The following is a 27,008-nucleotide window of genomic DNA, read 5'->3' as shown; positions in this document are numbered from 1 at the left end:
ATATATTTGGCCTAAAATTCTTGATGCTGACTTTAATGTTTGAAGCTTTGTACCACAGGTCCACATCTTGGGATGACCTATTACCCATAGATTTTTTAAACAAAGAAGAAAGAAAATGGTCAGTTGACTCATAGTGATGGCTTTAGTTTTACAAGCCATTCACTCCTTTTATTCTTAAGGTTTATCCCCTGACTAAAGCAGGCTACTGAATAGTGCTGACATGTTGCTATGACAGACCACAGACATGGACTAACTTCCTAGGAGGTCTCGGTGGTCTTCAGACCCACTAGGGGCATGAAGTATAATGGCTGTTTTTAGATTGAAAGGTAACAAAGAAGGATCATGTGTGGTCTGGATGTAGGCAGAAGGGGGTCCAGCACCTTTAGGGGAACTGAAGAACGGCTGTCTGAAGAAGACCTGTCCCCTACCATGGACTTCCTGAGGGAAGAATGGTGAAGCATGTTTGGAAAATAGCTTGCCTTTTACTGTGCTGTTTAACCTGTGTCTGAATGTCTAAGGCTTCAAGCCTCACAAGCTCCCGGGCCTTTTCCTCAATGGCCCCTTCAGTGCAGCAAGAGTCCAGGCATGGGGAGTTGGAGCGCCCTCCAGCTCCACCCTAGAGGCGGTCTGTCCTCAGGGTGTCTTCCAGCCTGTACCTGCAGGCTTCTGGTGGCAGTGCTGGAGGACAGATCTGAGCTTCTGCCTGGCACATTCCCTTGTTGGGGATTCTGCCAGGGATGGCAGCCTTTAAACGCCTCATTAATATTCAAATCTATTCAAGTCATTTCAATTTGAATTCTATGCATATTATCAGATAGAACAAAATGCAAATATATACAAATTCATCCATATGAAGAAATAAATAGGGGAAGCTGTGCATAATGGGATTATATATTGTCCCTCTCCTTAATTCCCCAAGCCCCAAGGCCTGGAGTTGGTCTTGATGCTCCCACCTGGGACAGTTTAGTGGCAATACAATCCTTCCTGGACACAGGTTCTTTGAGGGCTGAACCCTTTATAACCCTATTTAAAGACATTATCATGAGGTACTGATTGTTTCTCTACCTGGCTCTTCGGGAAGAGTTGGAAGGTTGAAGGTAAATTTATTCTGACTCTAGGAGGTCTGGGATCTGGCTTTAGCCAGAGCTGGATCCCTCTAGCCCTTGACAGGGCACAATGAACTGACCTGCAAGGTCCCAATGAAGGGATTCCATGCTCCCAAACCTCCCCACAAGTCTTATTGCACCTGTTGATCATCTGGATGGGAATATTCTCTAATGAAAGACAGACTTCATAACCCCTGGAAAGGACATTGACTGAATTCAAAGAGCAAGATGGTCCTGGGATATGCCTGGTACCCTGCCCTGCTCTATCAAGTGTAAAGACAGACAAACAAATGGGTCCTCCAGTTCTCGGCCTTCCTGTCTGTCCAATTTCCCCACTTCCTTGCACCAGATTCCCATTCAAAGGCCAGACACTCAAACACAAGCCAGGGGAGAAAAAGCCAAACGCAGGCAGCAAAGCTCTTCCGAACTGCAACAGATCCAGTGCAGAAAACCACAGCAAGCATTTCTCCCTATCTCTCACGCTGTTGTTGGTCCTGGATCTCCATTTCGTTTCAATTACTCTGAAGACAGGAGGAGGCCCCGGGTATATGGTGTTTTAAAGGGGGAGTTCTCTTGCTCTATGCTAATGAAGGCAAAGTCAATTGCTATTAAGAACCATTTAGTGCGATTTAACTACAGAATCTAATAGATGCGCCCTAATCTCTCCCCTACGGAACTCGACGATAGCAGTGGCTCCATTGAATCACGCGGGCGTAATTTATGTCAATTCATAGTATCATAACCATTTCGTACTCAGCAACCTTTATTTAATAATCCACAGCTACTTTATTTAGAGATGTAAATGGCAGAGGGGGGACGTCTTTCTCTCTAACTTACAGAGAGGGAGACCGAGGCAGAGTTCTCACATGGTCAAGATGCTTATCCAGAGTGGGTGAGCCCATCCAGCTTTGTGACTTTAGTCTTGGTAGGGGACAGAAGAATGGACCCTAAAGATGTCTGTCTCCGATCCCTAAATAGTTTGCCTTATGTGACAAAATAGATTGTGACGGACATCATTCAGTTAAAGCTCTAGAAGAGAAAATGACCATGATTATATGAAACCTGTTGGGCCTGATACAAATGTTAAAGTTCCTTATAAGGGAGAAGCACAGGTATGGCAGGCAGAAGTGATCAGCATGATGTGAAACACAAGCTGGAAGTTGGGGTGATGGAGAGATGTGGGCCAGGGGATGCAGATAGTGTGCTAGAAAAGGCAGGAAATTGGATTTACTTTGTCTCTGCAACACCCAGAAAGGAAAAGGCTTGTCAACACCCAGACTCTAGTGCCACAAGACCCTTTCTAGACTGCTCACCTCCCGAAATGTCAGACTGTCATGTCTCATTTAAAGCCAGTAACTTCTCAAAGACTTATTACAGCAGGGAACGAAAGGAAACCAAACCCATTCCTGTACAGCTTTTCTCAGTTGGGGTTCCTTTTCTCGAGCAAGTGGGGATTTCAGCAAGCATCGGGAGTAACTTTTTCTCACTTCCCCTGGAGATTACGAGATATTGGTATCGTTTCAGAAGCACAGGAAACAATATAATTCTTTATAGACAATGGATGCCTTTAGATCATTAAGAAGTTGGCTTTGACAAACCACCTCATCTTTTCCTGAAGGCCTTGCTTCCCTTGAAATCCACACACCATCTACCCTCAGAGGAGACTAAATATTCCAAGCAAGTGGATGTTGAACTTCAGCTCTACCTTGACACATCTGGAAACATGGAACCAGAGAGTACCAAGCACCTCACCTGTGCTGAAAGCCCTTCACAGCATGTCAAGTCACCAGCACCGAAGTATTATTCTCAGTGCCAGAAGAACTATTTGTGACAGGCAAAAGGGGAGCGAGCCTTGGTCCTATTTACATAGGATGATGAGGCCCAAGGTCTTGTACTAGGTGAAGCCAGTGGCCTCCTGGCCATCGGTGTAGGGCCAGGGTTTCATGCTTGTTGAATGAAGTTTTTAAACTGGGAGCCTTAGAGCCTCAGGAAGTTTTCCAACAGTCGACAGACACACATAGAAACTATATGACAGAGAGTGAGGTCGGACGCCCACTGAAAGTCTGCCGTGAGAGGAGCTTCCTGGTACTTCTTGGCTGATGTCGGTATTCATTGTTCATGCAATGGACTACACTATTCTCTGTCTTTTCGTCTCATTCACAACATACAGTTGTGATCAAGAGTGGCTCTCCACAGTCTACCATGTGCAGAGACCCTTGTGCCCTGTGAAAAATCAACAATGAACAGCGTTAGCCAGAATCTTGATGGAATTCTATGTCTAGCTTAGTGGATACTCAGCCCACCCCCTCTATGTGATCACAGCGGAAGTGCTCCAAGGTTCCTCATTTCCCAAACACATTTAAGTATACCATCCTATGAGTAGGGACCCAGAGAGGAGACCTGGAGGAAGCGGGCTGGAGAAGCCATACAGAGGGCTCCAATTTGGAGCCCCTCGGTTTCCATGGGAATTGTCACATTTATTACTTTGTGCAGCCTCAGAGAGGCCACAGAATAACTTAGGTTTATTTTCCTTCTCTTTTAAAGCAAGAACGAAAGTTAATTTAGGGACAAAGGACCCAATCAGTGTTACTGCGTTCTAGAGATTATATATAATGTATGAATGCAAGAGGGAATTAAATGATTATCAGCCATGCCCAGGGAGCACTTGGTGTCCATGATACTCCAGGCACGGTGAATTTAGGGCACAGTCTCAGTCAAGGCACTGCCATGGACTGGTACGGGACACATGACGCAGAAGATAGGCGTTATCTATAGCTATGGGCATGTGATCTACGAGATTCTTTTCCAGCCCAGGAAATATTGGCTGAATGCCTACTTTGCATCTTAGTCCAATAAAGGTATAGACTTCTAAAACCCAGAGGATTGGCCTGACCTGCTGAGGGATCTGGAAAGGAATCAGGCAAGAAATAAGCCACTTAGATATACTGTGAAGAGATCCCCGAGAGAGAGTTCCAAGGTGCGTTATAGGAGGGTGGAAGGCACTCTCTTGTGCTTACAGGAGATGAGAGTTCCCTGGGGGAGGGGCATTCCAGAGGGAAAAACACGGTAGCAACAGAGCTTTGGTAGTTTCAATGGCTGCACTGGAGAGGTGTGAGAGAGTTGGGAAGGGGAATTAAGTAATCCCAGGTTAATTTTGATAAACTCTAGGAGTTCAAAACTTTAGCTACGGATCTTTCCAAACTTCTTCAAGTATAAGGAGCACCTCATGGTTCCTTTCTCGATCAGAAGAAGGAATATTGTGACTTAAAACACACACACACACACACACACACACACACACACTCATACGCACGCATGCATGTATGCATGCACGCACGATGCACACACACTGTAGTCTTACGATCCGGAGGCCAAACTGTCTCCCACATGTGCCTGCTTACCTTTTCTCCTGTCCACCTGCCTCTTCTCTTTCCCCCTGTCTGTCCCCAGCCACCCTGAAATAGTATCCTCAGCTTTCGGTCACTGTGACAAATACCTGAGATAATCAACTTATAAAGGGAAAAGATTTCAGGCTACAGGTTTGGGGGTGGAGTTCTGTCCAAGACAGGCAAGGCAGCACATCACGATGGGGCACAGGCAGTAGAGGCCAGCCACTCACCTCCTCACCAGGAAGTCAAAGAAAGCAGAGAAGGGCCAGCATCCTGTGATCTCTCTCAAGGACATATCCCAAAAGCCCCCAAAGTCTCTGCTGCACCACTCTTAAATGTCCCACTACCTCCCTATGGCAATGCCCTGGAAACTATGACTTGAATACCGGGGTCTTTGTGAGGCAGTCAAAATCCACACTGTTGTGGGATAAGAGTGCCTTTGAGCACCACGGGCTCCCCTCACGCTCCCAGTGGCCGCCAGATTCAGCAACTCAGACATGTGGTTCCCCTTTAGTGATTTGGATTGAAGAAAGAGGCCCAGAGGCCTAGTGATGAGAACATCTATTTTTTTTTTATGAATTGAAAAATAAAATGACAATAAGCAGCTAGCAGATCCCAGTTCACAATGAAATGAATATCAATGTCTATGGTGGTATTGACCTTGAAGGGTTTTTTTTTCTAAAATGTAGAATGAGAACTCTCGTGGTGCATTATGATAGACATTCTGTATCTCTTCATGATACAAAGCGAAAACTCTTCCTTTATGGACCTCCGCATCTCTAGCGTACAGTGCTGAGTTTAAGATAAACATTCTAAAATGCAGGTGAAGAAAATCTATGCCCTAGCCTAGCTGCACTCTTCCCTGTCGACATAGATCACTACACAGCTTCCCTGGTTCTATGGAGGTGGGACAGGGCTCAAAGTCATATTGAGGAGATTGGCTCTTCATTTCTTCTAGGCTGCGAGGGAGGCAGTGATGCTAATGACAGCCAGGCATAAGTGCCATGTCCCCAGTCCTGTGTGCTTGATCTCACAGTGAGCTTGGGTTTCCTAGGCTCAGGACTCAGTGTGATTCTTGGTTCCATCCGCTGCAGTGACAAATCACCCAAGGGTAATGTAATATGAAAACCATTAGCAGTAGCTCCCTTGAGTCACCTTAAATCCTCTGGTTAGAAGCATCTCTCAAACCTCTGTGGGCTCAGTGTCAGCAGCATTCACACAAGAGCCAGTGAGGGAAGCAGACATAGAAACCAGACTCAGAGCGTAGAGAAGCACTGTCAAATTCCTCCAGATCAGCTGTGTGTGTGTGTGTGTGTGTGTGTGTGTGTGTGTATGTGTGTGTGTGTGTGTGTGTGTGTGTGTGTGTGTGTGTGGAGGGGATCCTGTTAAGGTAGAGCCTGCTGGGCTAAACCTAAGAGTCTCTTGTCTCCTATTTAGAAGGTTTGAGTCCTGAGAACTCTTTCTTCTACCTACTAGATGCTGCTATTGGTGAGTCAGCTGACCTGTAGACTACATGTTGAAAAGCACTGAATAGGGAGTTTGGGAGCCCCCAAGAAGGCTGGAATCCTCCCCTGACATATCAAAGAGTTTCTAGCTAAAGGCACAGACATTCATTTTGTATCTACAAATAGAGGGATATGGGACCACACCCCCAGATCCTTTTTTTCTCTGTAATTATGAGTGAGCAAACTTAATAGATTTCACATCAGTTCAAAAAAAATCAATGACAGAAGAGAAAAGGATAATCTAACTAAAACCTAAATAAGTAACAGTAGAAAACTTTTAAACATTTCCCTTGGCATGAATTTGGTTATTGACCTTAGAACGTCTTCTGAAGTTGGGAAAGAAATGTAGGCTTCTGTATTATTTTAGCAGGAGACCTAGAGAGAAGAGCAATAAAGACGTCTGAATGGTATTTGATTCTGGCTAACTCTAAATATTATTATTATTATTATTATTATTATTATTATTATTATTATTATTGCCTATAACGCATGAATATCTATCCCTGATTTTTTTTTCTGCCCTGGTTTGGTGAAGAGAAAAACACAAAGGAATGCCCAAGCCTGGAAAGGGAGCTCTTGTGTGGGTTCAGAGCCCAGGCAACCATTGGCTGACAACCATACAGCACCGATATCATCTGGGTGGCCCAGGGAAGGGTTCAGGCCGCAGGATAAAAAGATGGAATTCGATATCTTCCAGGTCAATGTCTATCTGCCATGCATTCTTCCTCTGATTCTATCTTAGAGGTGCTTTTAAACTTTCAAGGAACTTTCGTGTTTCACTAGTTTATCGTCAGTGTCTATCTTAAGCCAATATTATGATTTTAAGCATGGCCTAGGCGGATACGTGCCACCTTCCAGAGAGATTTCTAACACCAGGTAAGCTGACTGCCGAAGCCAGAGCGAGGAGAATCGTAAGCTGAACGACATTCAGGCCTGCCTGTGTTCCAAGACTCCTTTTCACTTCTTCTTAACGACCATTATTAATCATTTCAGAACCATGTAGTCTCCTGGCATTTTTACTATTCCAGGCTTGATGAGAGAGAGAGGGAGCGGTGGGGAGGAGGGTTTTGGTGTCCTGAAATGCCTTTTTGTGTAGAGTTGTGCCATTCTCAAAGCACACAGCAAACAGGAACCTAACTTCCCCCTGAGCCAAATGAGGCTTAATTTAAAAAAAAAAATCTCTTGTAGGGGAGCTAGAGGGGAGTTGGGTGTGATGGATTCTTGTTAAGAAATGATCATTCGGTTTTGTAAATGTTAAGCTAAGCTGGAGCTGGCTGGAGGAGAGACAGAGTGACACTGAGCCACTTGGAAAGATGCTCACATTTGTCTTCAGCCCTTTGTCCCAGGGAAGAGGTTTCCTTCCATGTTCTCAGCTCTCCCCATCCAGTGTAGACCTTACAGAGGAGAATCCCAGGCCACGCCAGGCTGCTTGGCTCATAGACACTCACACAGCTGCCAAAGCACCATCGTGACTGATAGTCTTCTCAACAGCCTGGAAGAAAGGGCTCTGGGGTCTTCTATCCTGACATTGCCAGTTGTGTGATCTTCACGCAAAGCCTCTGTTCTTCTCATTAGCAAATGGGTTTAGCTATCCCTGCTTCCCTCTATCTTATGGGGCTAAGTCAGAGAATGTACGTAAGGCTCAACAAAGGACCAGATCCCTGGACCTCAAGGACACCCTGCCACTGTTGGTCCAGTTGATTTAGTAGTCACCGACTTTGGGGAATATACAAATACCGGACAGCAGCATCCCAAGGGCATTACTGGGCTGCCCGATGTTTCGACTGCTCCTCCCTTCCCAGTCCACTTTCAGGGTGAGGACTCAATGCACTAATAGGAACCTTGCTTGTGAAAAGAATGGTAGGTGATCAAACTAGGGGACCAGGAAGACAGCAAGGCCAAGGTCACGTGTCTTGTCCTTACAGCAAATCTTAAGCTGGGAGGGGTGCCTAATATTGTCATTAGGTTCTAAAACTATACACTAGGAGTAGCCCGGTCTATGTTCTTTGGGATTTTTTTTTATGTGAAAACCTTTCAGTTTTGACATAAAGTGCTCCAATAGTCTCTTCCACTCATCACTTTATCTCCTTCTTTACTGAAGACTAAACATCTTCTCTCTAATTCTGCCACCTCCTATCCCTGGGAAGAGCAGCTATAAAGAAGCATTGAGCAGGGATCAGCTTGCCTCATTGAAGTAAAAGAAGCAATGGGCTACCATGGTGAGTCAAGGGAGGAATGCAGCTTGGGTTTAGGCGAACCTCATGAAAAATTCCACTAACAACGTAAATCAACAGAATGGTCGCATGGCATCCAATGACTTCAGGCACCATCAGCGGCCGGTCCTACCAGCCACTTGGGTCGTGCAGATCAGGCAAGATTGTGGCATACTCTGGACAATGGCCTTATCCTCCCTTCATCCCATCCTCATAGCTTCAATCAGTGATACATGGAATAACTCGGGGGTAGGGAAGGATGCTCTGGTACATCTCATAACTCTGAGGGGGCAAGCTGACACATTGGAGGTTAGTAGAAGTACCAGAGATGAAAACAGCATTCACCTCAACAGCCTGAACGGGACGCCAGGGATAAGAAACTCCCTTGCAGCATGAAAACAGCGCACACCAACACTGGTTGGCTGTGAAGCAGTTGGCATCTTGGAGAGGGCTAGAGGGTAAGGGACTGACAGAGAGCCTGCTGGCTCAGGGAAGGCGGAGTTTCGGTTGCTAGTCCCCTCTTGAGGAGAACTGAGAGTCAATGCGTTCAGGAGAAGCCCTCACTGCAGAAAAATGCTTGCGAACTGAAATTGCTCGCTCCCCTTTGTGCAGCTCTTCCAAGCCCCTTTGATCATTATTAACTGAACCCACCTAGCTCTAGCCTCTCTGTGTAGGAATTCCTCTGAACATTCTACTTTCACTACCCGGTGGGCTCCGGAAAGCAGAGCCCAGCCTCTCACTGGGAGGGAAAACTGTGGCTACTTCCTCATCCGCACCCCTTCGGGGTGGGGTGGGGTGGCGGGAGGGCCCAGCTTCAGGCCGCCCTGCTGTTCCTTAAACCACTTGGCGTCCATCCCTCTGCAGCTTACTCTGGGCTCACTCCTGGCTTTGCAAGCGCGGCTGCTGCCACCATCAGGCTGACTTCGGGACTGCAATCTTCGGCGTGTGTTTGATTCCCCAAACATTTTCGCTAACTCCCACCTCCGCAGTTGACTCTCTTAAAGGCTCAGCACCCTGTGTAAGAAAATGGCTCCAGATGCCAGTTTCTCAAAGAGCTGCAATGCAACGCGAACATGGAGTGCACCCCAGCATTTCCAACGTAGGCATAGAAACTGCAAGTCCCACAATATAGGGAACAGAGCCACTGGAGGATTAAGGGGTGTTTTCTCCTTAGTTGTCAGGGCAGCTAGGCAACAGAGGATGAGAGTCTTCTTGTACAGCACTTGGATGCATACTTAACTTTCTGTCCCCTGAATGCTTGCTTACCCAGAGAGTCAACTAAGCCCCAGTGTGACACCGAAGCTGTCATAGCTCCCAGCATTGCCAAGGGTGACAGGTGGACTGTCACACTGCACCAGAGCGAAGTCACCTGTGACATTTGCAGGTGACTGACAGAAATGGGCACTGACATGCATTGGAGAACAGAAGGGCACAACGGTTTCTTGCTGAAGCCCAGGAAGTGAGTGACTTGCCAGGGGATGTTTCTCTTGGCAGCATCCCTGGTGACTTGTGAGCATCCGAGGTCTTCCTTGGAGAAATAACTTAAATAAACTTTAAGCATCCCTGGGACTCTAGCTTGGCTACCTCAACATCTTTATGTGCACTGACATCACAAGTTCTCATTTCCTTGGCCTTTTCATTAGACTTTATATTTCATCTGATAGTTTTGCATTTATTCATAGGCTGTTGGTACCCAACAGCATGCTAGACACTAGCATGATAAAAGGTAGGATATTTTAACCATCTGATTATGAAAACATCTCTCACCTCCTTGATGTACAGATATCTAAAGGTGGAAATTGTGGGGAGGGGGAAGAGTTACAGAAGTAACTTCTTGATTACATTCAGTCCTGCCACTTCCCAGGGCCCGGTGGCCTGGAAATCTTGAGCCTTTGGGGTAAAGGCAAACGTCAGAAATGTGTGAGAGTCTGGGATCATAAGGAAACAAGACTACAAGGCTGGGTTACCTTCTGAAGGTCAACTCTGGGACTGAGCTTCTTGATCTTTATAAGGAACAGCTAAAATCCCCTTTTTATGCTTGGACACGGATGATTACCACGAATTACACGAACACCCAGGGGATGTAGTTTAGTAGGAGAGCATTTTCATAGTGAGACCCTGGATTCCTTCTACAGTTCTGAGAGGTGTGGTGGTGGTGGTGTGGCTGGGGGGTGGGGGGTGAGGAGGGATGAGAACAAGGTTTTCCGTCCATCCCTGCATCTGATCTTCTCATGCATTGTTTATGTTGATGATCTGAAGCAGCCTGAAGCTACCAGCTTCTCCGAGAAGCGCCAACACACACAAAACAAGACTGGGAAGAACTTTGATCAGACATCACCTTTCTAGGGAGTCTGACAGCATCTGACCTGCTTCCATTGCTGTTATGATAACATGAGGTACTGTTTGTCCAAATTGCGCACCGTATTTCTGAAGATTTGCATAGATGCTAATTATCCTAGCTGCCATTATGCAAACAGAGCTATTGTTACTAATATTATCATCAACAGTGGCCAAAAGAATTTGCTAGGTCCCAAAGAGATCTAGAATGCATGATCTACCTACTAGAAGACCTATCCAAAACAACCCAATTGTTGCTAAGAGATAGGGTCCTGGACCACTCTCATCTCCTTTCTTACCAGTTGGCTTCCTACATTCCTAGTGACCTGAATTCTTTTCTGAAAACACAATAGAGGCTTGCTCAACAGGCCAGCCTCACACAAGACATTCAGATATATACAGCTTTGGAAATGACACTGGGTACTTCTTGTAGGACATTTGGGGGTTTTGTCCCCCCACTGAACTTCCTACCATCTGCCATTGGTTCCTGGAGAGAATAGACCACAGAAGACATAGGTAAATCCGAGGACATATATTCTCTACTCCTGAATGGAAGGTTCCTTGGCATGGGAGATTTGTGAAGCATTTCTGACATCTGAATAGAGTCACCTAAGGTATTAATCTGTTTTCTTCAAAGCCTACAGTTTGTGTCTTCTTGGTCACAAGCAAGACTTTGTCAGCAAAATAGCCCCAGGCAGCTTGTCTTCTCCTTCCCTTCTGACTTATTGTTCCTCCTCAATGTCGTGTTTCCTCTGCCCCTGTATCCTTCTGGGGTCTTCAGAAAGAGTTAACTCCCATTCTTCATACCCTCCAACCACCCCCGGTCCAGATGTCTTCACCAGTCCATGCCTCTGGTGCTTTGAGCTCTTTTTAACAACCCTGATCTGCCTCCCCTCGGGAGGGCAGACCAACAGTTAACTAGGTTCCCCATTGCTGTTCTATTGCCCACTTCCCCATATCTAAACATACCAGCCATGAAGAAAGATGAGCTGGGAAGAGAAAAGTGTGCTTCCACTCAATTCTACAAGTTTTCAGCCTCGGGGAAGTACGGGGAAATACCAAGAATAACAAGTGAATCCCCACAGCTCCGCTCTGTTGAGGACAGAGCCTAAGCTACTAACCATCTCTTTAAGATACTGACTTCATCCTATCAATGCTTCTTTAAAAGATGTATCGTGTTATTCACAACCACGGGCCAGCCAGCTTTGCCCTCCCCAGTGCTTCTCTCCCATTTCAAAGGCGTCCATTCTTGGCTCTGCTGCTGAGTTTGCCATATTCTCGTCAGTCTTCCTGTCCGCGCACACTCCCAGGTACAGCCTGGACTGCATGCTTCATGCTTCACCCAGAGCACCCCCATATATCTCGTAAGAGCAAACACACCTGGCATCTCTTCTGGACATCCTTTTATGATGCCCTGGGCTGTCTCTGCTGTTTGTAGAGCATCGTTCTATAGCTTTTGTGGAAGCGTTGCCTTCCTGTCCAGAAATATGGCCTCAACTATCACACAGCACTCACTGACATCACACCTACCACACAGTAGGCTTGAAATAAGTGCTGCCTGACTGGTCACTAGATGAGCTTCTTGCCAGAGAATATTATTTGCTCATAAAATAGGGAGCAACCAACTTTGTCCCCTGAGACATCAGACCCTATGGAACTCCTGAGGGGAAATTTGAAAGGGTAAAAGCCGCGTGTGTTTGCCGTCTTATTTTTAATTCCCATAATGTCAGCATCAACTGAGAAGACTCTAAACTTGAAACAGACACCCAGTGCTTTTCCTCAAGGGAGCAGACCACCTAGACCATTCAACTCATTGTGTCTAATGCAAAATCTTGTGGTTTTAGTTTTAACCACCCAAGTTCCAGAATTGGGCAAATTTGCTTGACCTTGACAGTAGAGACACAGGCAGGTCTGTGTGCACATGTGGAAGGGTGCAGGAGGGCATGTAAAGGCTTCCAGGTTGTCAGAAGAAACCTCCGAGGGTATGTGGGAAGTGTCTGTGACCAGTCTTAGCTGGTATTCCCAGGAAAGAGTTGGATGACTGTCTACCTCCCACTGAGTAGAACCCACGTGGGCCCCACAAAAGAACTATGTATAAGGCACAAGATCCATCCATACTGGCCACTATTCCAAGGCCTAAGCTTGTTACTAAGTATACCCAGAGAATGCTGACATTTATTTAACACCTCATAGTGGTGTTGACTGTGTACTCACTGAAACACTGTATGCTTATGGAAGATATTTGTTTCCAAGCAGCTTATGCTAAATTGCCATGATATAAAGGAAACACTTATCCAATATTGACATTTACCGACTTCTGGAAGTATACAGACAGAATACTCATTCTTTACCTCTGGGAGGGGAGGAGGGGGCACCGGTAAGCATGGTGTTTGATGCTAAGCTCTGGAAAGCAGGAAGTGGATGAAAGTGCATTGCGGTGTCTTCACTCAGCCTTCCTGTTGACCTTTCACTCTACAGCACAAAGTGGGTTTGGAGAGGGTGTGTATATGAAGTCAGAGCTCTGTCTTGCTTAGTCCTAAATCTCTGGTAGAAAACAGAGCACACCATCCCTTGTGTCTGGGACAGAAGCATTTTAATGATCCAGAAGTATCTATAGTCTCACTTGATGTGCATACCTAACTGGGTAAATTCTGATTTCCCCTCAGGAAAAGAAAATGCCACACAATGACATATGGAATAGCGCTATGTGCCAGTGAAGTCGGCTCGCACCTCATTCCTTGAACTGGAAATAAAACTCTTTTCTCTTTGCAATGAGGGTGAAACCGTGAGAACCCAGGCATGGGTCTGGTGCGTGGCTCCCCTCTCACTTATAGGCAGGATTGATGGCTCACTAAACTCAAAGCAGTGGACACCCCCCAGCACAGCAGCCCAGCTAAACCCTGGGGATCTAAGAATTCTGGGCTGTTCATTGGTCTTGAGTATAAACTGGGGCTGTAAAAGCCACCGCTGAAGTGAGGATTGGTGCCATGGTGAATCAAGCTTAGGTAAAGGTGTGTTCGTGATTTCACCTCGCTCCTCTTCTGTTGGATTAGAACATGGCTGGGAGCAGGTACAGGTCACCTTCAGGGCCTCTCTGTCCCTTGATTGACCTCGATTTTTAACCATGTCTGAATTGTTTTCCCACCTAGAAATCAGCTTAGCATCTTCCAGTGATAAGAACTGGTTGCAGCTAAGATCATGTGCGTGCCCACCTCTCCCCTCCCACCACCCCCATCTCCACTAAGACCCTAAAACAAGTATTCTTGGCCCTTCTCTCAACTCCTCCATCAAAGGCAATTTTATTTTTTCTCGTTCCTGTTTCCAAAACAGCTTATCTTTTTTATCTCCTTGGAAGAAAAGTACTCTACAAATCAAAGGTATCATTAGTATTGTTATTATTTTGCTATTGAAATCTCTTGAATTCACTCTGGATTATTCATGCGCTTTTTTTGGGTCTGCAATATAATAGTGCCTAAGTCACCCCTACTGGGCTAAACAAAAATGAAAAATTGCATCTTCAGGCCTAACCCATGGCTCCACCCCATCTCCTGCTGGTCCTGGCTTCCACCAACAGAGGCACACACACCAGGCAAGGCTGCTTCTTGGTACAATGCCTAGCTCACTGCTGCTATGCACTGAGCCAGACCCTCCTTCCTGTACCCATGGCATCCTCTCAGCACCATGCCAGATGCTGACCCTCCCCACCCCACAACACACACCCCTGTACTCCTGGGGGAGCTTCTTTTTCATCCTCAATAGATTTGAGGGCTCCCTGTTGAGCAGCAACCACTGAAGCCATCCCCATCGTCTACAGGCAGGCCCCATTTCCCCACCCAGAAGCTTTATTAAAGAAGTGGTCCCACATACTTGGCAGTAGTGCTCTGACCTTTCAAGATAAAAGAAGTGATTCTCCCTCCCTTAGATGCCATGCCACTGGGGTGCCAGCATCAGGGAGGAAGCTCACACTCATCACTCATTCATCTTTTATTCTGGGTGAGGACAAGTGCTCCTAGAGCTAAGTACCCATAGAGTTAAGTACTCCTAGAGTTAAGTACCCATAGAGTTAAGTACACCTAGAGTTAAGTCCCTATAGAGTTGTTTACTCACAGTTTATTTTTCTGATTCTCCACTTCATCTTGGGGGCCTTGTCTGACATATTTGTGCTCTTTAGCCAAGCTCCTCCTCTTCCCCCCCTTTCCCCATGAGAGCTCTTGGCAAATTTGAGCTTCTTGCATTGTCTCCTCCATGCTTCCTGTCACCCCTATGGCTCCTACACCAGGTCAGCACTCCTCACCCAGTCTGTTCACTCCCTCTCTGATGCTTTTCTGTTTCCTTGGAGATTCAGGTTGTCTTGTAACTCTGCCATCCAATGGCTACCTGGTTCTCCTTTTGATATGTCCAAAATTGATATTTTGATATCAATTAAGGAGGTGAATCCCAGACAGATCTTCAGGTAGGGGGTGTTACTCACAGGTAAAATGTGAGTTTATTTCTACTCAACATGTTCAGAACAGCAAGGAGCTTAGACAAAGCAAACACTCATTGTGGGTAGGGCAGAGTTGGAATCCTGTGAACATCCCATCCCTGGACAGGACAGGACCCTCTGGGAATGCCAAGTGGAAATGCCAGTACATGGAGAAATCACTCTTTCTAGAGCATGTGCAGTAGAAACCACCATGCCTGTACCACTGAACATTGCCCAAACTGTTTCAGAACTGAAGCTGCAAGAGAAGCAGGGAGTCTTCAGTCCCACTGAGACCTTTTTCCTTCAAAGTCACCTAAGATGTGCGTGTGCAGGGTAGACGGAATGAGGCTGGAAGATTAAGGAGGGCAAAGAAGGAAATAGCTGTGGTGAACTGAAATCATAAAGGGAAAAAATGTAGCGAGTTCTAAGTTTATGGATGACAAGGGAATCGGTTCTTCTTCACCCTGGGGGCAGAACATACCGTTTCTCTGCAGGAGGCAAATTGTGCTGTGACATTATCCTTCTCTATACAAAGCATGGCCATCCTGACAGCTGAGGGGAGCAGCATCCCAGCAAGAGAGAAACTCAAGCAGTGTATGTGGGCAGCTCTCCATCCTTTATCAGGAGCCAGACCCAGAGACACTGGCAGGAACAGGGGACTGCCCCTTAGTCTTTCCACTGCTCCCTTATGAAAGAAAGAAATAGGTGATCTCAATCCGTACGAGAAGCCCAAACTTTAGAAGAGGCAGGATGTTACTCGCATCAACTCTGTTATCCTCTGCCCTCTCTCAAGGTTTGTGGGACAAAGTAAAGGAGAATCATAGTCAAAAAGTCAGGAAGGCAAAGATGATTGAGATGTACTTTAGGAATTTACTCACACGCTAATGAAAATTTCACAACACTGGGGTGCTCTGGGTGCTGGAAGAAAGATTGTGAGAACTGCATTCTCAGAACTCCAAGAAGACATACAGATCCCCACTGGGAGAAGTGCTGGGTAGCAGATGGCCATGCCATCAGCATGCCATATACAGCCCTAATGAGACCCCTGGTTTCTTGTTCGCTCTAGTGAAGGATTGTCCTGACCCTTTATACATTTCTGTGGAAAAGCATCCAGAGGGTTCATAGTGTAGTGTAAGAGAGAGTCAGGCAAGTGATTCTGTGGGGGTAGGGTGTAGAGGGGGTGCCAATTGTGGCTGCAACCTTAGTCCTTGGTTAGGAAATCACAGTGGGGGCCCTCTCCCTCTAGAATCACATGGGCTAATCCTTCCATGTCCTGTTGAAGGTGGATCTGCTCTATCGAATAATTTGACCAATGCATGACAGTAGGTACAATGGGGTACTAGGATACACACACACATACTCAAACAGAATCTTCTGGGAGAATTTTCAATACTCCATACAACACCCATATTTTTGATGTGAATTAAGGCCAGAGAGATGTCTCAGTGGGTAAATGTGCTTGCCACCAAGCCTGATGGACTAAATTTCATCCCCAGCAAGTACACGGTGGAAGGAGACAACTAGGTCTGCAAGTTGTCCTCTGACCTCCACACACGCACCTTTGCACCCACCTTCATGAGAGCAGGCACACAAAAATAAGTAGGTAAATGAAATATATATGTTTTTATATGTATATATAGGCATTCAGGAATCAAGTCAAATGATCTTGCTATCACATTGCAATGAACCAACAAAACCTTAACTGTATGGTAGTGCTCCTACACTCATGATTTCTAGTTTTCAGAGCAGGAAGCTTAGGTTGCCTGGTTCTGCTCCCTTCTCAGATTCTTTTGGAGGCTGCTTTGGAATTCTACGGACTACGCATCCATTGTTGGACACCGAGAACCAAGTTCAGAACACTGAGAATAAGGAGAAGCTACGGATTGCATGGGGCTGTGGTTTCTCTCTACTGCCCTCAGGGCTAAGAATGGACAAAACAGAGCATCTACTCTCAGTAGGTAAACACTTAAAGATTCATATGAGGCAGTCAAGAAATAGCTTGGTACTGAGAAAGGATCAAGCACAGGAGAAAACACATTCTATAGTGATTCAGCCAGGCAGGGAAGCACTTAGACACCTATAGGCTGCTCCTGCCAGTCTGAGAAAGTACTGATGAAGCTTCTAAAAATACAAAAGACTCACAAAAACTTGCATGAGAAGCATGCAAGTGTGTGTGTGTGTGTGTGTGTGTGTGTGTGTGTGTGTGTGTGTTTTAAGGTCCCCTCCACCACCACCCCCACCCGCTTTCTCTTACAAGTTTTACAGGAAACTTCTCAAGTGAATTAGCTAAGAGGCAAGGTAGAACGTTGGGAGTCAGTATATGTGTGTGGGATGGATATACGCAAGTGTACACACATCCTGTTGGCAATATCACTAAACTCGTCTCCCTCTACATCAGGATTCTGGGGTGGTTCTTATTCATTCTAGTGGGAAGTTTTTGTACAAAGGCTGTTTGTCTTCATGTTGCTGTAGGGGGTCCTGGGGAGATGCACACACCCATATGAATGTGTGTGTAGCAGTGCACGCATTATAAATCTGCATAGACATGCTTTACACATACTTCTAGGGGGAGGGGGCATCCCTTGAGTTTAATCAGGAGTGATAACTGCAAGTTTGAGCATTTGGGCTGCATGGATAAGCGGGAAATCTACAGTGACAACAAGGACCAGGGAAAGAGAGAAGGAAGCCTGGCTTTACTTATAGTTGGCTTCTCCTGAGAATAGAAGCGTGGGGACACACACTGTTTGCTTGCAGAGGCAGCCACCCATGGTGATGTGCTGCTTTCTTGGAAACTTTTACCCCTCACTTAATCAACAGATGGACCTTCTCTGAGGTGGATTTTCCTGACAGTCCTGTCCTTCTAAGAGCTGTGCTGACAGGCACAAATGCTGCCTCAGATGGCAGAGGTGGTATTGGCATTCCAAAAGAGTGGGAAGGAACGGGTTTACTTGCCCCCTTCAGTCTCAATTCCACAGGTGACTGTTGATGCCTTTAGCTCAGTAGGCACTTAGTTCTCCCTCCACCAAGACCAACCCCATGACTCTCAGTGGCAAGGAGCCCAGAGGTAGCAAAGTTCTTTCTGGAGAGCCCACCTGCTAGGCTGCAGAAAAGAAGCAATCAGCACCAGGGGCGAAATTCCATTTCATACACCTATTCCAGTGCTTGGTAGGATTCAGAATTCAGCCTTGCTCAGGGAAACGGGTGACATTCAATGTAACTCTTTACACGCTTTCTTTTCCCCTGTCTCTGTAAATACCCGCTTCAGTACGTTCCGTAATCGCATCCCTTTCTGCAACTGTGCAGACCTCGCACATTGGCTTTAAACACACCCGGGCAAGTTAGACCCTATTGAAGCTGAAATCTCCATCTACACCAGGCTCCCCTTTTCCAATCTGGCTATGAAGGTGAGCAGGCACCCACAAGTTCCGAATGGCCTGGCCGCACGGATGCTACCTAATTAATATACCGGGTGCATGAAGAACTTACATGCAGGAGAGTTTGAGTTGGACATGGACAAGAGAGACGAGAAAGTGCAGCCTCCCTTGTTCTGCTAGTCCCTTCCTTCTGAAGGGAAACCTACAGTACCATTTTGTTGCATTTGCAAACGCAAAGAAGCGACGCTACTTACTGCCACTGGGCCGGCACGGAGACCCGCAGCCAGTATGAGTTCCCGAGCCTGCCCACCTCCCAGCCCTCAGCCTCCCGCGCCCTCCGTCGCTGCCGCCGCCGACTTTGCTCCAACTCTGGCGCGCTGTGCCGGGTTCCTACCTTGACTGAAAAGGAAGAAGCAGAGGAAGAGCAAATCCAGCTGGAAAGGTCTCATTCCTCAGCGCGCGGGCAGCCGGCGGGGCAACTTGGGCGAGCAGTTAGTTTCTCTTCAAGAGCGGCGGCTGGGCTCGCGGTGCTCAGCCTCCGCCGCCGGTCCTCCTGGGTTCGCGCCGACCATCTATCTGTCAGTCGGTCTGTCCCTCCTCCGGTCCGCTTAGGTCTCGCTGTGACTCCAGGTATCTGCAGGCAGCCGAAACCAAATGCTTGTTTTCAGCCACCTCGGGAAGCCGGGATCCTCAGCAATGTCCCCACTCGGAGCAGATCCATTCTCTGGCTCTTAGCATCCCAGGCACACGGCTTCCTCTGGCGGGCTCCTCCCACAACGAGCGAATGAGCTAGCGAGCGGGCGAACGAGCAAGCGAGTGACGAGTGACAGAAGGGCTCCTTTCACAGAAGCTGGGGCGGGGGGAAGAGGGAGGGGAAACAGGTCATAATTAAAGAGGAAACACTTGGAAAGGGGAACGCTTTGCAAAACAGGAGGGTTGCAGAAAGGCTGTGTTTTCCTTCTTTCCCCCTAAACAGGGGAATATTCTGCTTTTGTTACCATTATTGACCAGAACGCATAGTGAGCACCGAGCAAAGCTGTGACTTTTTGTTCACACGATGTAATGTTGTTAAACGGGAGTGAAGTTACCGATGATTAGACTCGTGCACATGCATAAAAATGTGCCTGCCTTGCTGTTGCACTAGGGACTGGCAACTGGGCTAAAAGGCAGTAGGGAGAGGCCAAGAGGGGTGCATCTTTCCCCACCAAGGAATTGGCCAATGTATGTAGCCAAGGCTAGGGAGTTGAGATAAGGCACAAGCAGCTTTGCATTTGAAGGACTTTCCTGGTGTGGTGGTGGTGGTGGTGGTGGTGGTGGTGGTGGTGTGTGTGTGTGTGTGTGTGTGTGTGTGTGTGTGTGTGTGGTTTTTGTGTTGTGTGTGTGGTTTTTGTGTTGTGTGTGTGTTGTGTGTGTGGTGTGTGTGTATGTGTGTGTGTGATGTGGTATGGTGGTGGTGGTTTGTGTGTATGTGTGTGGGCGGGGTGGGGGTGGGGGTGGGAGGGTGGAGTTGCTCAGCCCTGTGTCTTTGGATCTTAGTTTGCTTGCACTGCTCCTAGAAAACAAAATGCAGGAGTAAGGGCAAATGCAGGCAGGTTTGTGACACATACCTATTTATTATTATTATCCCAGTCTGTGTCTCTCCTAACAAGGACAGGCAGCAGTCTGTCTTTGCATTTGAGCCTCTCTCCTCTAATGAGCACTCCATCACTCTAAGGATGCCTTTTCTCCAAAAGGTGCTGTGAGTCTGATGGCCAAGGAGAGGCCAAGGTCACAGTCAACAATTTCTTAAGAACCTGCAAGTTTTTTACCTGTCATGAAATCCACACTCCAATCAAACTCCCATTTCCTCCAGGACATCAACATGAATTTATCTAGGTCTATTTACTTGATACACATTTAGGCATGCCTAGAATAAGCAGGCCGTGGGGGGAAGTAAAATGGACCATGCCTCCAGGAGCTTGCGATCCAAAGTGGAAGCTGAGTGCACACAAGACACAAACTCTGAGTGTCTTACAAAGCAACACATAAAAATATGCAGTGTTATATAGAGTGGGACTGAAGGGAGAGATGGGGAAAATGAAAGATGCTCTCTCAATGTGCGCCATTCAACATTCAATTATAAAATCAATCATTACTTTCTGCAGTCTTTGGACCTTAGGGAGTCCTTTTAGGGATCTCTTACCCTTCCGTGAGTATTACAGACATGTGGGCTTTGCTGACTGCAAGGTACATTCCAACACTGAGTTTCCATATGGATGTTAACAAAAAGAAAATGTATCTTAGAATTTATGAGCAAGGAAGAAGCAGAGACACATACCTAATGTGTAGTTGGTAGGAGCTGACACCTGGCAGTTACATCAAAGATCTATAAATTAGTAGGTGTGGCTTTGTTGACTTTTCCATTCTTAGCATAATAGTTTGTTTAACTACATCTCTTAGAGGCTGTTAAACATATCAAAGTGAAATCTATAAGAAAGTGGTGTGTGTGTGTGTGTGTGTGTGTGTGTGTGTGTGTGTGTGTGTGAGCTGCAACCCCATCAGCCAAATTTGCAAGGCACAGAAGCAACATTAGCATAGCCTTGGTCCATTAGCTTGGCATAAGAGATAAGGCAATAAAACACAAGAGGTAAGTCAGAAAGACGCAAAAGATGGATAATAATCCCGAGTAGCATGTGCGATATAATATATGAAGGGCAAGAATCTGGTATATATGTATGTATGTATGGTGCTGTATATCAACAGTAGTCTTTCACTAAATATTCAAGGGCCAGGGGAGATGAAAGGTCTGAGTCCCACTTCAAAGGCCAAACCATGCAGAGAACGAACCTGGTAAGATGTAGAAGGAATGAATGTACCTGCCCAGGCAGCATTTGATATTTTAACTAAAGATTTATCCTCTCAGCTGTTGGTTAATTTTCATTGCAAGCTTCTAAATGGCCCGCGGCCCAGGTTTAATTCAGCCCCTCTGGGGGAAATATTACAAAAACAGGGTCACGAGGTCAGTGGAGTGTGCAACATACAGCTGGTCATCAGAAACGCATAGCAGCGAGTGCGCACCATACTGGGAAGACAAGCTCACTCTCTGGGAGAGAGGAGTGGGAGTCCAAGGTTGGGAGGCCCACGTTTTGCTTTTGAGCTCCTGCCTCGTAACCCTCTACGCTGGTTGCAGACCCTCCCCTTTTCTAGGCAGCAGGGTGTGTTCTCCCCCTCCCCAGACCCCATTCACTCCCTTCCTCAGCCTTCGGTCTCCTGCAGAAAGAGAGAAAGCTTGGATTAAGTAATGAGCTGACTGCTTCTAAAAGGACCAGGAGGCGTTTAAATCCTGAGTGCCGGAAAACCAACGGCAATCTTCCGCGGCTACCACGTGGGGCAGAGAGAAGGCGAGCGATACCTGCAGGACCCACAGGCTGCCGGGCTCTGGCGCCGGCCCCGACGGCGGCCCCGCCATCTCCGCCCGCGCAGGCTGGCCGCCTCACCTCCTCTGGGGGCTCGGTTAACCTCCCGTCACCGTAGGATGGCCTGCTCGCAGTTCGCTGCGAGGGAGGAGGGAGGCAGGCGACGAGAGGACGGCTCCACCTGATGGAGAATCTTGGAGAGTCCTTAGACCCATAGTGCGAGTCCAAGAGGGGCAAGGAGAGCGAGCACCATCCCTGCAGGCAACCTCACTGTCTAGGGGGTGACACGCAGAGAACAGGGTCTCAGAGCACAAAGCCTACGGGAATAGTAGCTATCAAGAGATAGCAGAAAGCCAGCAACTTGGGAAGCCGCCTAAATTCAGCTTTCAACGCACAGGCAGACTCCAGGTTCCTTGGAGTCCACTGTGCAAAGCTGGGTCCCTCACCAGCAGGTGGCACCCTCTCCAGTCTTTCTTCTCCAGGCTTATAGCCTGGGAGGGGGACTTCATCAGGACCCTGAACCTGGTCCCCAGGCCTTTAGCACCAAGCGCCCTGTTCTTTGAACCCCTGCGCTCCACCTTCGCCGCCTCCTCTTACTTTCCTGCGGGGTAAGCGGGGAGATCTCTCAGCCCGCGCAAGTAGCTAAGTCTGCCAGTAGCCGGTCTGCTACTTGCTGGCCAAGAAGTTGACGAAGGACTAAGCCCCATCAGATAGCTTCCAAGTCTTGTTCTCTGGCAGTGAGCAGGTCCTCCGCAGCACCCCCCGCCCCCGCCAGCCGCGCTGAAATCAAAGGAGAGTACTAATGTTCTGTCTTGAACAGGCTGGCCCTACAGATCCTACAGGCTCAGGCTTATTCCGGTCCCAGTGGCCAATTTTCAATGACCGTCGTGGCTCTCCGTCCACGGGTTTTCTGCAAATATTCATTTGAGTGGCTTGTTTATTTATTTTTTTTTTTTAAATTTTCGGAGCTGACGACCAAATCCAGGGCCTTTGAGCTTGCTAGACAAGCGCTCTACCACGGCTCCCCAAACCCTCATTTGGAGATTTTAAGGTGTGCATAAAGAATATTTGATTTCTTCTTGCAAAGTTTGTTCTTTTCTCAGGGAGAGGTATACAACCACGAAAAACTATAAAATGCCTTCCTGGCTTTTTAATAAGAAAGAAATTGCCCCGAAGGTCAACCATCGCAGACCATCCTTTTTTTTTAGATGGGATCAGGTTGGTTTGCCTAAGGTAGGGCAGGGAACTCTAGAGCTGGAAGATGTCAGGACACAGGCCTCAGAGCCTCTACTGGTACTCTCTGCTGGTTCCCCACCCCCACCGCACACTGTCTAGATGTACACATGTGCTCCCGTAGGACCCCTAAGGAGAAGGGAATGGCGTCTTTACCAGTCAGGCAGTCAACACTGAATTGCCAGCTTATGACGTCTTTGTGGTACATAAATTATAAACCACATTCTTTTGATTCTTTTTACACATTCTGCCTGTTCTGGTTTGAAACCTTCTTGCCCAGAGATTTAACACATTTTGAAGGGGTCTCTACTGGGAGCTCAGAGTAAGCTGACACTCCACACCTAGTGAAGTTAATAAGGGCTGGAAACTACATACACTTGTAGAAACCAAATGGTTTGCAGAGGCCCTCTCTGGGTGGCAGCCATCTGACCCGGGCAGGGACAATCTTCCAGCCTATTTCTTTTTCATTTCTCTGAGCTACATTTCTTGCTCACATAGGTGTAGCCGGATTATAAGACCTTAACCCCCGTTCGCTGTGGTTGGTCTCTCTGTCGTGGTGGAAATGGCTGGAGGAACCAGGTGTTCAGATTTAAAAGCATTTGCTAAAGCCCAGGTGTCTCCCTCCCCGATTCACCTAAGATTAGGTTAGCCTCTGCATGGCCCCTGCTAACTGCTATACAGACTTAATGAATGTGGCTATGTCTTCTTCATTTATGACCACTCTGAACCCACAGATCTTTGAGATCCTCCTCAAACCTAAACCCTTCTGATTTTGACAGGCCACGGTTTTCAGCACGGAGAGATCTACAATAGTGTCTCCAATACCATTAGTGTTAGGGTAGTTTATTTTCAGGGGTCCATCCCTGGGAAATCAGCTGCAGTCATGAAATGTCTTGGGGCCCCTCTGATATCATGGGTTCCAACATTCTCTCACTGGCTTCAAATTCATTCTACTCTGGATCCACAACTTGCTTGTGCGTCCCCCCCCCCTTCCTTATTTTCCTCCCTTACCATGATCACATGCGATCTGATCTTGGTTCTGGATTCCAGAATAGACTTTCTTCAACATGAATCCTATCATTATGTTGAATGCAAACCCTTTATTAACACGAGAGTGATGATGGCAGTGTGGCTGTTGGGAAAAAAAAGTTCCTTTAACGTCCGTGACGACCACAGTACTTTGCACTTGATCCTAATGTGAATCATGTTTTACAGCAAAACATCTTTTCTCTGAAACTCTGGCTGCTCCACGAGTGTAGGAAGAGCATCGCTCCAGCTTGCTTGTGCCTCTGCTCTCATTCTGGTAGGCAAGAAACACCAAACGCACTGTTGAACAGATAACAAAGCTTTACCTAGTGGCCCACATCTTGCCTCCTGTTTTCTAAATCCAATTTACCTTCATCCCCACTCTGTTATTAGGTCATTGTCAAACATCTGGCATGTGCCTGCCACGCTCTGGCTGTATTTTATGGGGATGGGTAATGAATTGAGCCTATATATAGTTTGTGAAATGTGGAACCCACTTTAAGATGCACGGCACTATAGAAATGAAAGATATTTTTATCTCTTCAGCATCATTCTGCACAAGAATATGATTCTCTGGCAGTGCTGTTTAAGAACAATAGACCTGTTTAGCCTTGACACACTCATGCATTCAGTTCACATGGGAGCGGCATTATCTCTCTCAGCAAAGGCCCAAAAGACAGGGAGAGTGTTACAAAAAGAGGTGGGGGTGCACGGTGCTTTGTCTCATTGCTAGCCGAGTACACAGGCCAAGACCTGCATCCAAGCTCTAGGGAGAGCAGTGGGGAAAGCCTCAGCATCCTTATTCAGAGATTAGAACAGGTCTGGTGTCATTTTGGAATATGGCATGTGCTCTTTTTGTGTATATGTATAGGCTAATTATGTAGAAAATATTGGAAGACAAGATGAAACTCCTGGTATATGACTAATTTTTGGTATTCAAAGTCAGAGAAACTATACTGCATTTATTCTTTTTTCTCTTTATCTTCATGCCCCCTTGCACCTAAGCCTATGTTATAAATTAGTCAACTTTTCATGCAGCTAAGGGAAGAGTTGCATGTGTACCTATGTGTGTGCATACATATGAAGTCGGTGAAGTCCCCACGAGCTTTTGTACTATAACAAGTCTCTTTCTCTTTTCACATGTATATGTATATATATATGTGCATATATATTTCATTTTCTTTCTCTTATTTCCCATATTCACATAATAAAATAATAAACTTCTACATACATTTTATAAGATTATAATGTGCAAAATTGCATGACTTATGTGAATATAAAACTTTAACACATGTACATGCGTATATATGCATGCATGTAGGCACACGTGCACAACTTTACATACTAGCAATGACCCTCTTACTCCAATGCACCAAACCCCTCAACCCAAGGCTCAACTTCTTTCATATCAACCGGAATCCATACATCCTCTCTCTGTCAGGTAGTCCCCAGACAGGCATCTCCCCCTCCCCTGTTTAACCTGCTATTCTACCACATGTCTGTTTGAAATTCATTTCTGTAATATTTCCTCATGCTTAAAAAAATAAAGCAGCCATCTTCGTCTGCTTAGGAGGCTGTAGTAGCAGCCTCTTGCTGACTGATGACTTAAGAAAAACAGAAAGAAAAGCTCTTTGCCTACGGTTTTGAAGGGTTGGAAGTTCACTTTCAAGGTGCTAACATGGCCAGGTTCTGGTAAAAGTCTCTTTCCTGTGCTGAAGCGACCATTTTCTTGTTATGTACTTGCTTGGCCTTTCTTTATACTTGGTGCATCCTTCTCTCTTCTCACGTGGTCACCAATTCTGCTTTCTTGTTACCTGTACCTCAAGCCTAATTTTTCTTTAATGACAACCAAAGGCTTTATCTCTAAGTACAGCGATATTTATCATAAAGATTTGAGGGGACATAGTTCAGTCCATAAAGTCCTTAAACTGAGCACGCATGTTTACGTCACACTGTGAGTGCAGGTCAAACCGGCATGCCTTTCTGGTTTCATCATTCTCTTTTGCAACCTGAATTTAATTGTACCAAATTACCTCACCGTTTCCAGTTAACATAACTATACAGTTAGTTGTACTATTTCTTCTCCCTGGTATGCTTTCTTTCTCTCCCTCCCTCCCTTTATTCTGTCCCCCTAACGAATGGCAGATGTTCCTCGAATCAGGTGGAATGCTGTGCAAATCAGCTTTCTGTTATTGTAATTAAACACTGAGATAATCAACTTACAAAGAGAAGGGGATTGTTCTGGCTCAGTTTTGGAGACTCCGCTCTGTAATCAAAGGCTTCATTGTTTTGGACCAGCGGTGAGCAGCACATCATGGTGGAAGCCAGTGTGGGGAAAAAAAAAAAATGCTCACCTCATGAGCCAGGAAATGAAGAGAGGAAAGAGAGACTAGGTTCCCTCATAAAAGCGTACTCCCATGTATGACACTCAGTGACCCACCGCTCAAAGGTTCTACCGCCTCTCATTAGTACCATGTGCTGCGGATCAAACCTTTTACCCCATGGGCCATTGGGAAGACATTTATCCAAACCACAGCAAATGTCCCTTGGGAGGCAGGGGATTGCTTCCCTGCTTCTCCCTCTTGGCCAAAAATGAATAGCTTCTTTGTAAAAATTATCTTTTTATATTTTGTGATTATAATATAATCACACCATTTTCCTTTTCTTCCTTCTAAACTTCCCATATACACCTATTTGCTCTCTTTTTTTTTCAGATTCAGGATCTGTGTTTTTTTCATTATTACAACACACACACACACACACACACACACACACACACACACACACCTACATACACAAATATAGCCTGCTTATTCTCTCTACCGTTGCTTGCATGTCAAGAGTGTATTCTTCACCTAGGTTTCTACAGTGTCCTTACAGTCTCTTGTTATACAACTGTTAAATTGTAATTGTGTTTATTTATTTCCAAAACTAGATGTGAGATTTTCAAGGCTTAGGACCCTTT

General features: G+C 46.4%; 1 protein-coding gene across 8 annotated transcripts in view; it reads right to left on the bottom strand.

Moving 5' to 3' along the window:
• Positions 1-19,207, bottom strand: part of Kirrel3 (kirre like nephrin family adhesion molecule 3) — a 539,739-nt gene extending 520,532 nt beyond the window's left edge. For 6 of the 8 annotated variants that reach the window (NM_001433793.1, NM_001433795.1, NM_001433794.1 and 3 more), the window contains 1 exon segment: positions 18,784-19,207. In NM_001433793.1, coding sequence (NP_001420722.1) covers positions 18,784-18,838 — 55 coding nt within the window. In that variant the 5' untranslated portion in view covers positions 18,839-19,207. 8 annotated transcript variants of the gene reach the window in all.
• Positions 19,208-27,008: the final 7,801 nt, after the last annotated feature.

Source organism: Rattus norvegicus, chromosome 8, assembly GCF_021556685.1.
Source record: "Rattus norvegicus strain SHRSP/BbbUtx chromosome 8, alternate assembly SHRSP_T2T, whole genome shotgun sequence".
NCBI classification, from domain to species: domain Eukaryota; kingdom Metazoa; phylum Chordata; class Mammalia; order Rodentia; family Muridae; genus Rattus; species Rattus norvegicus.
This window is presented reverse-complemented; position numbering and strand designations above follow the sequence as displayed.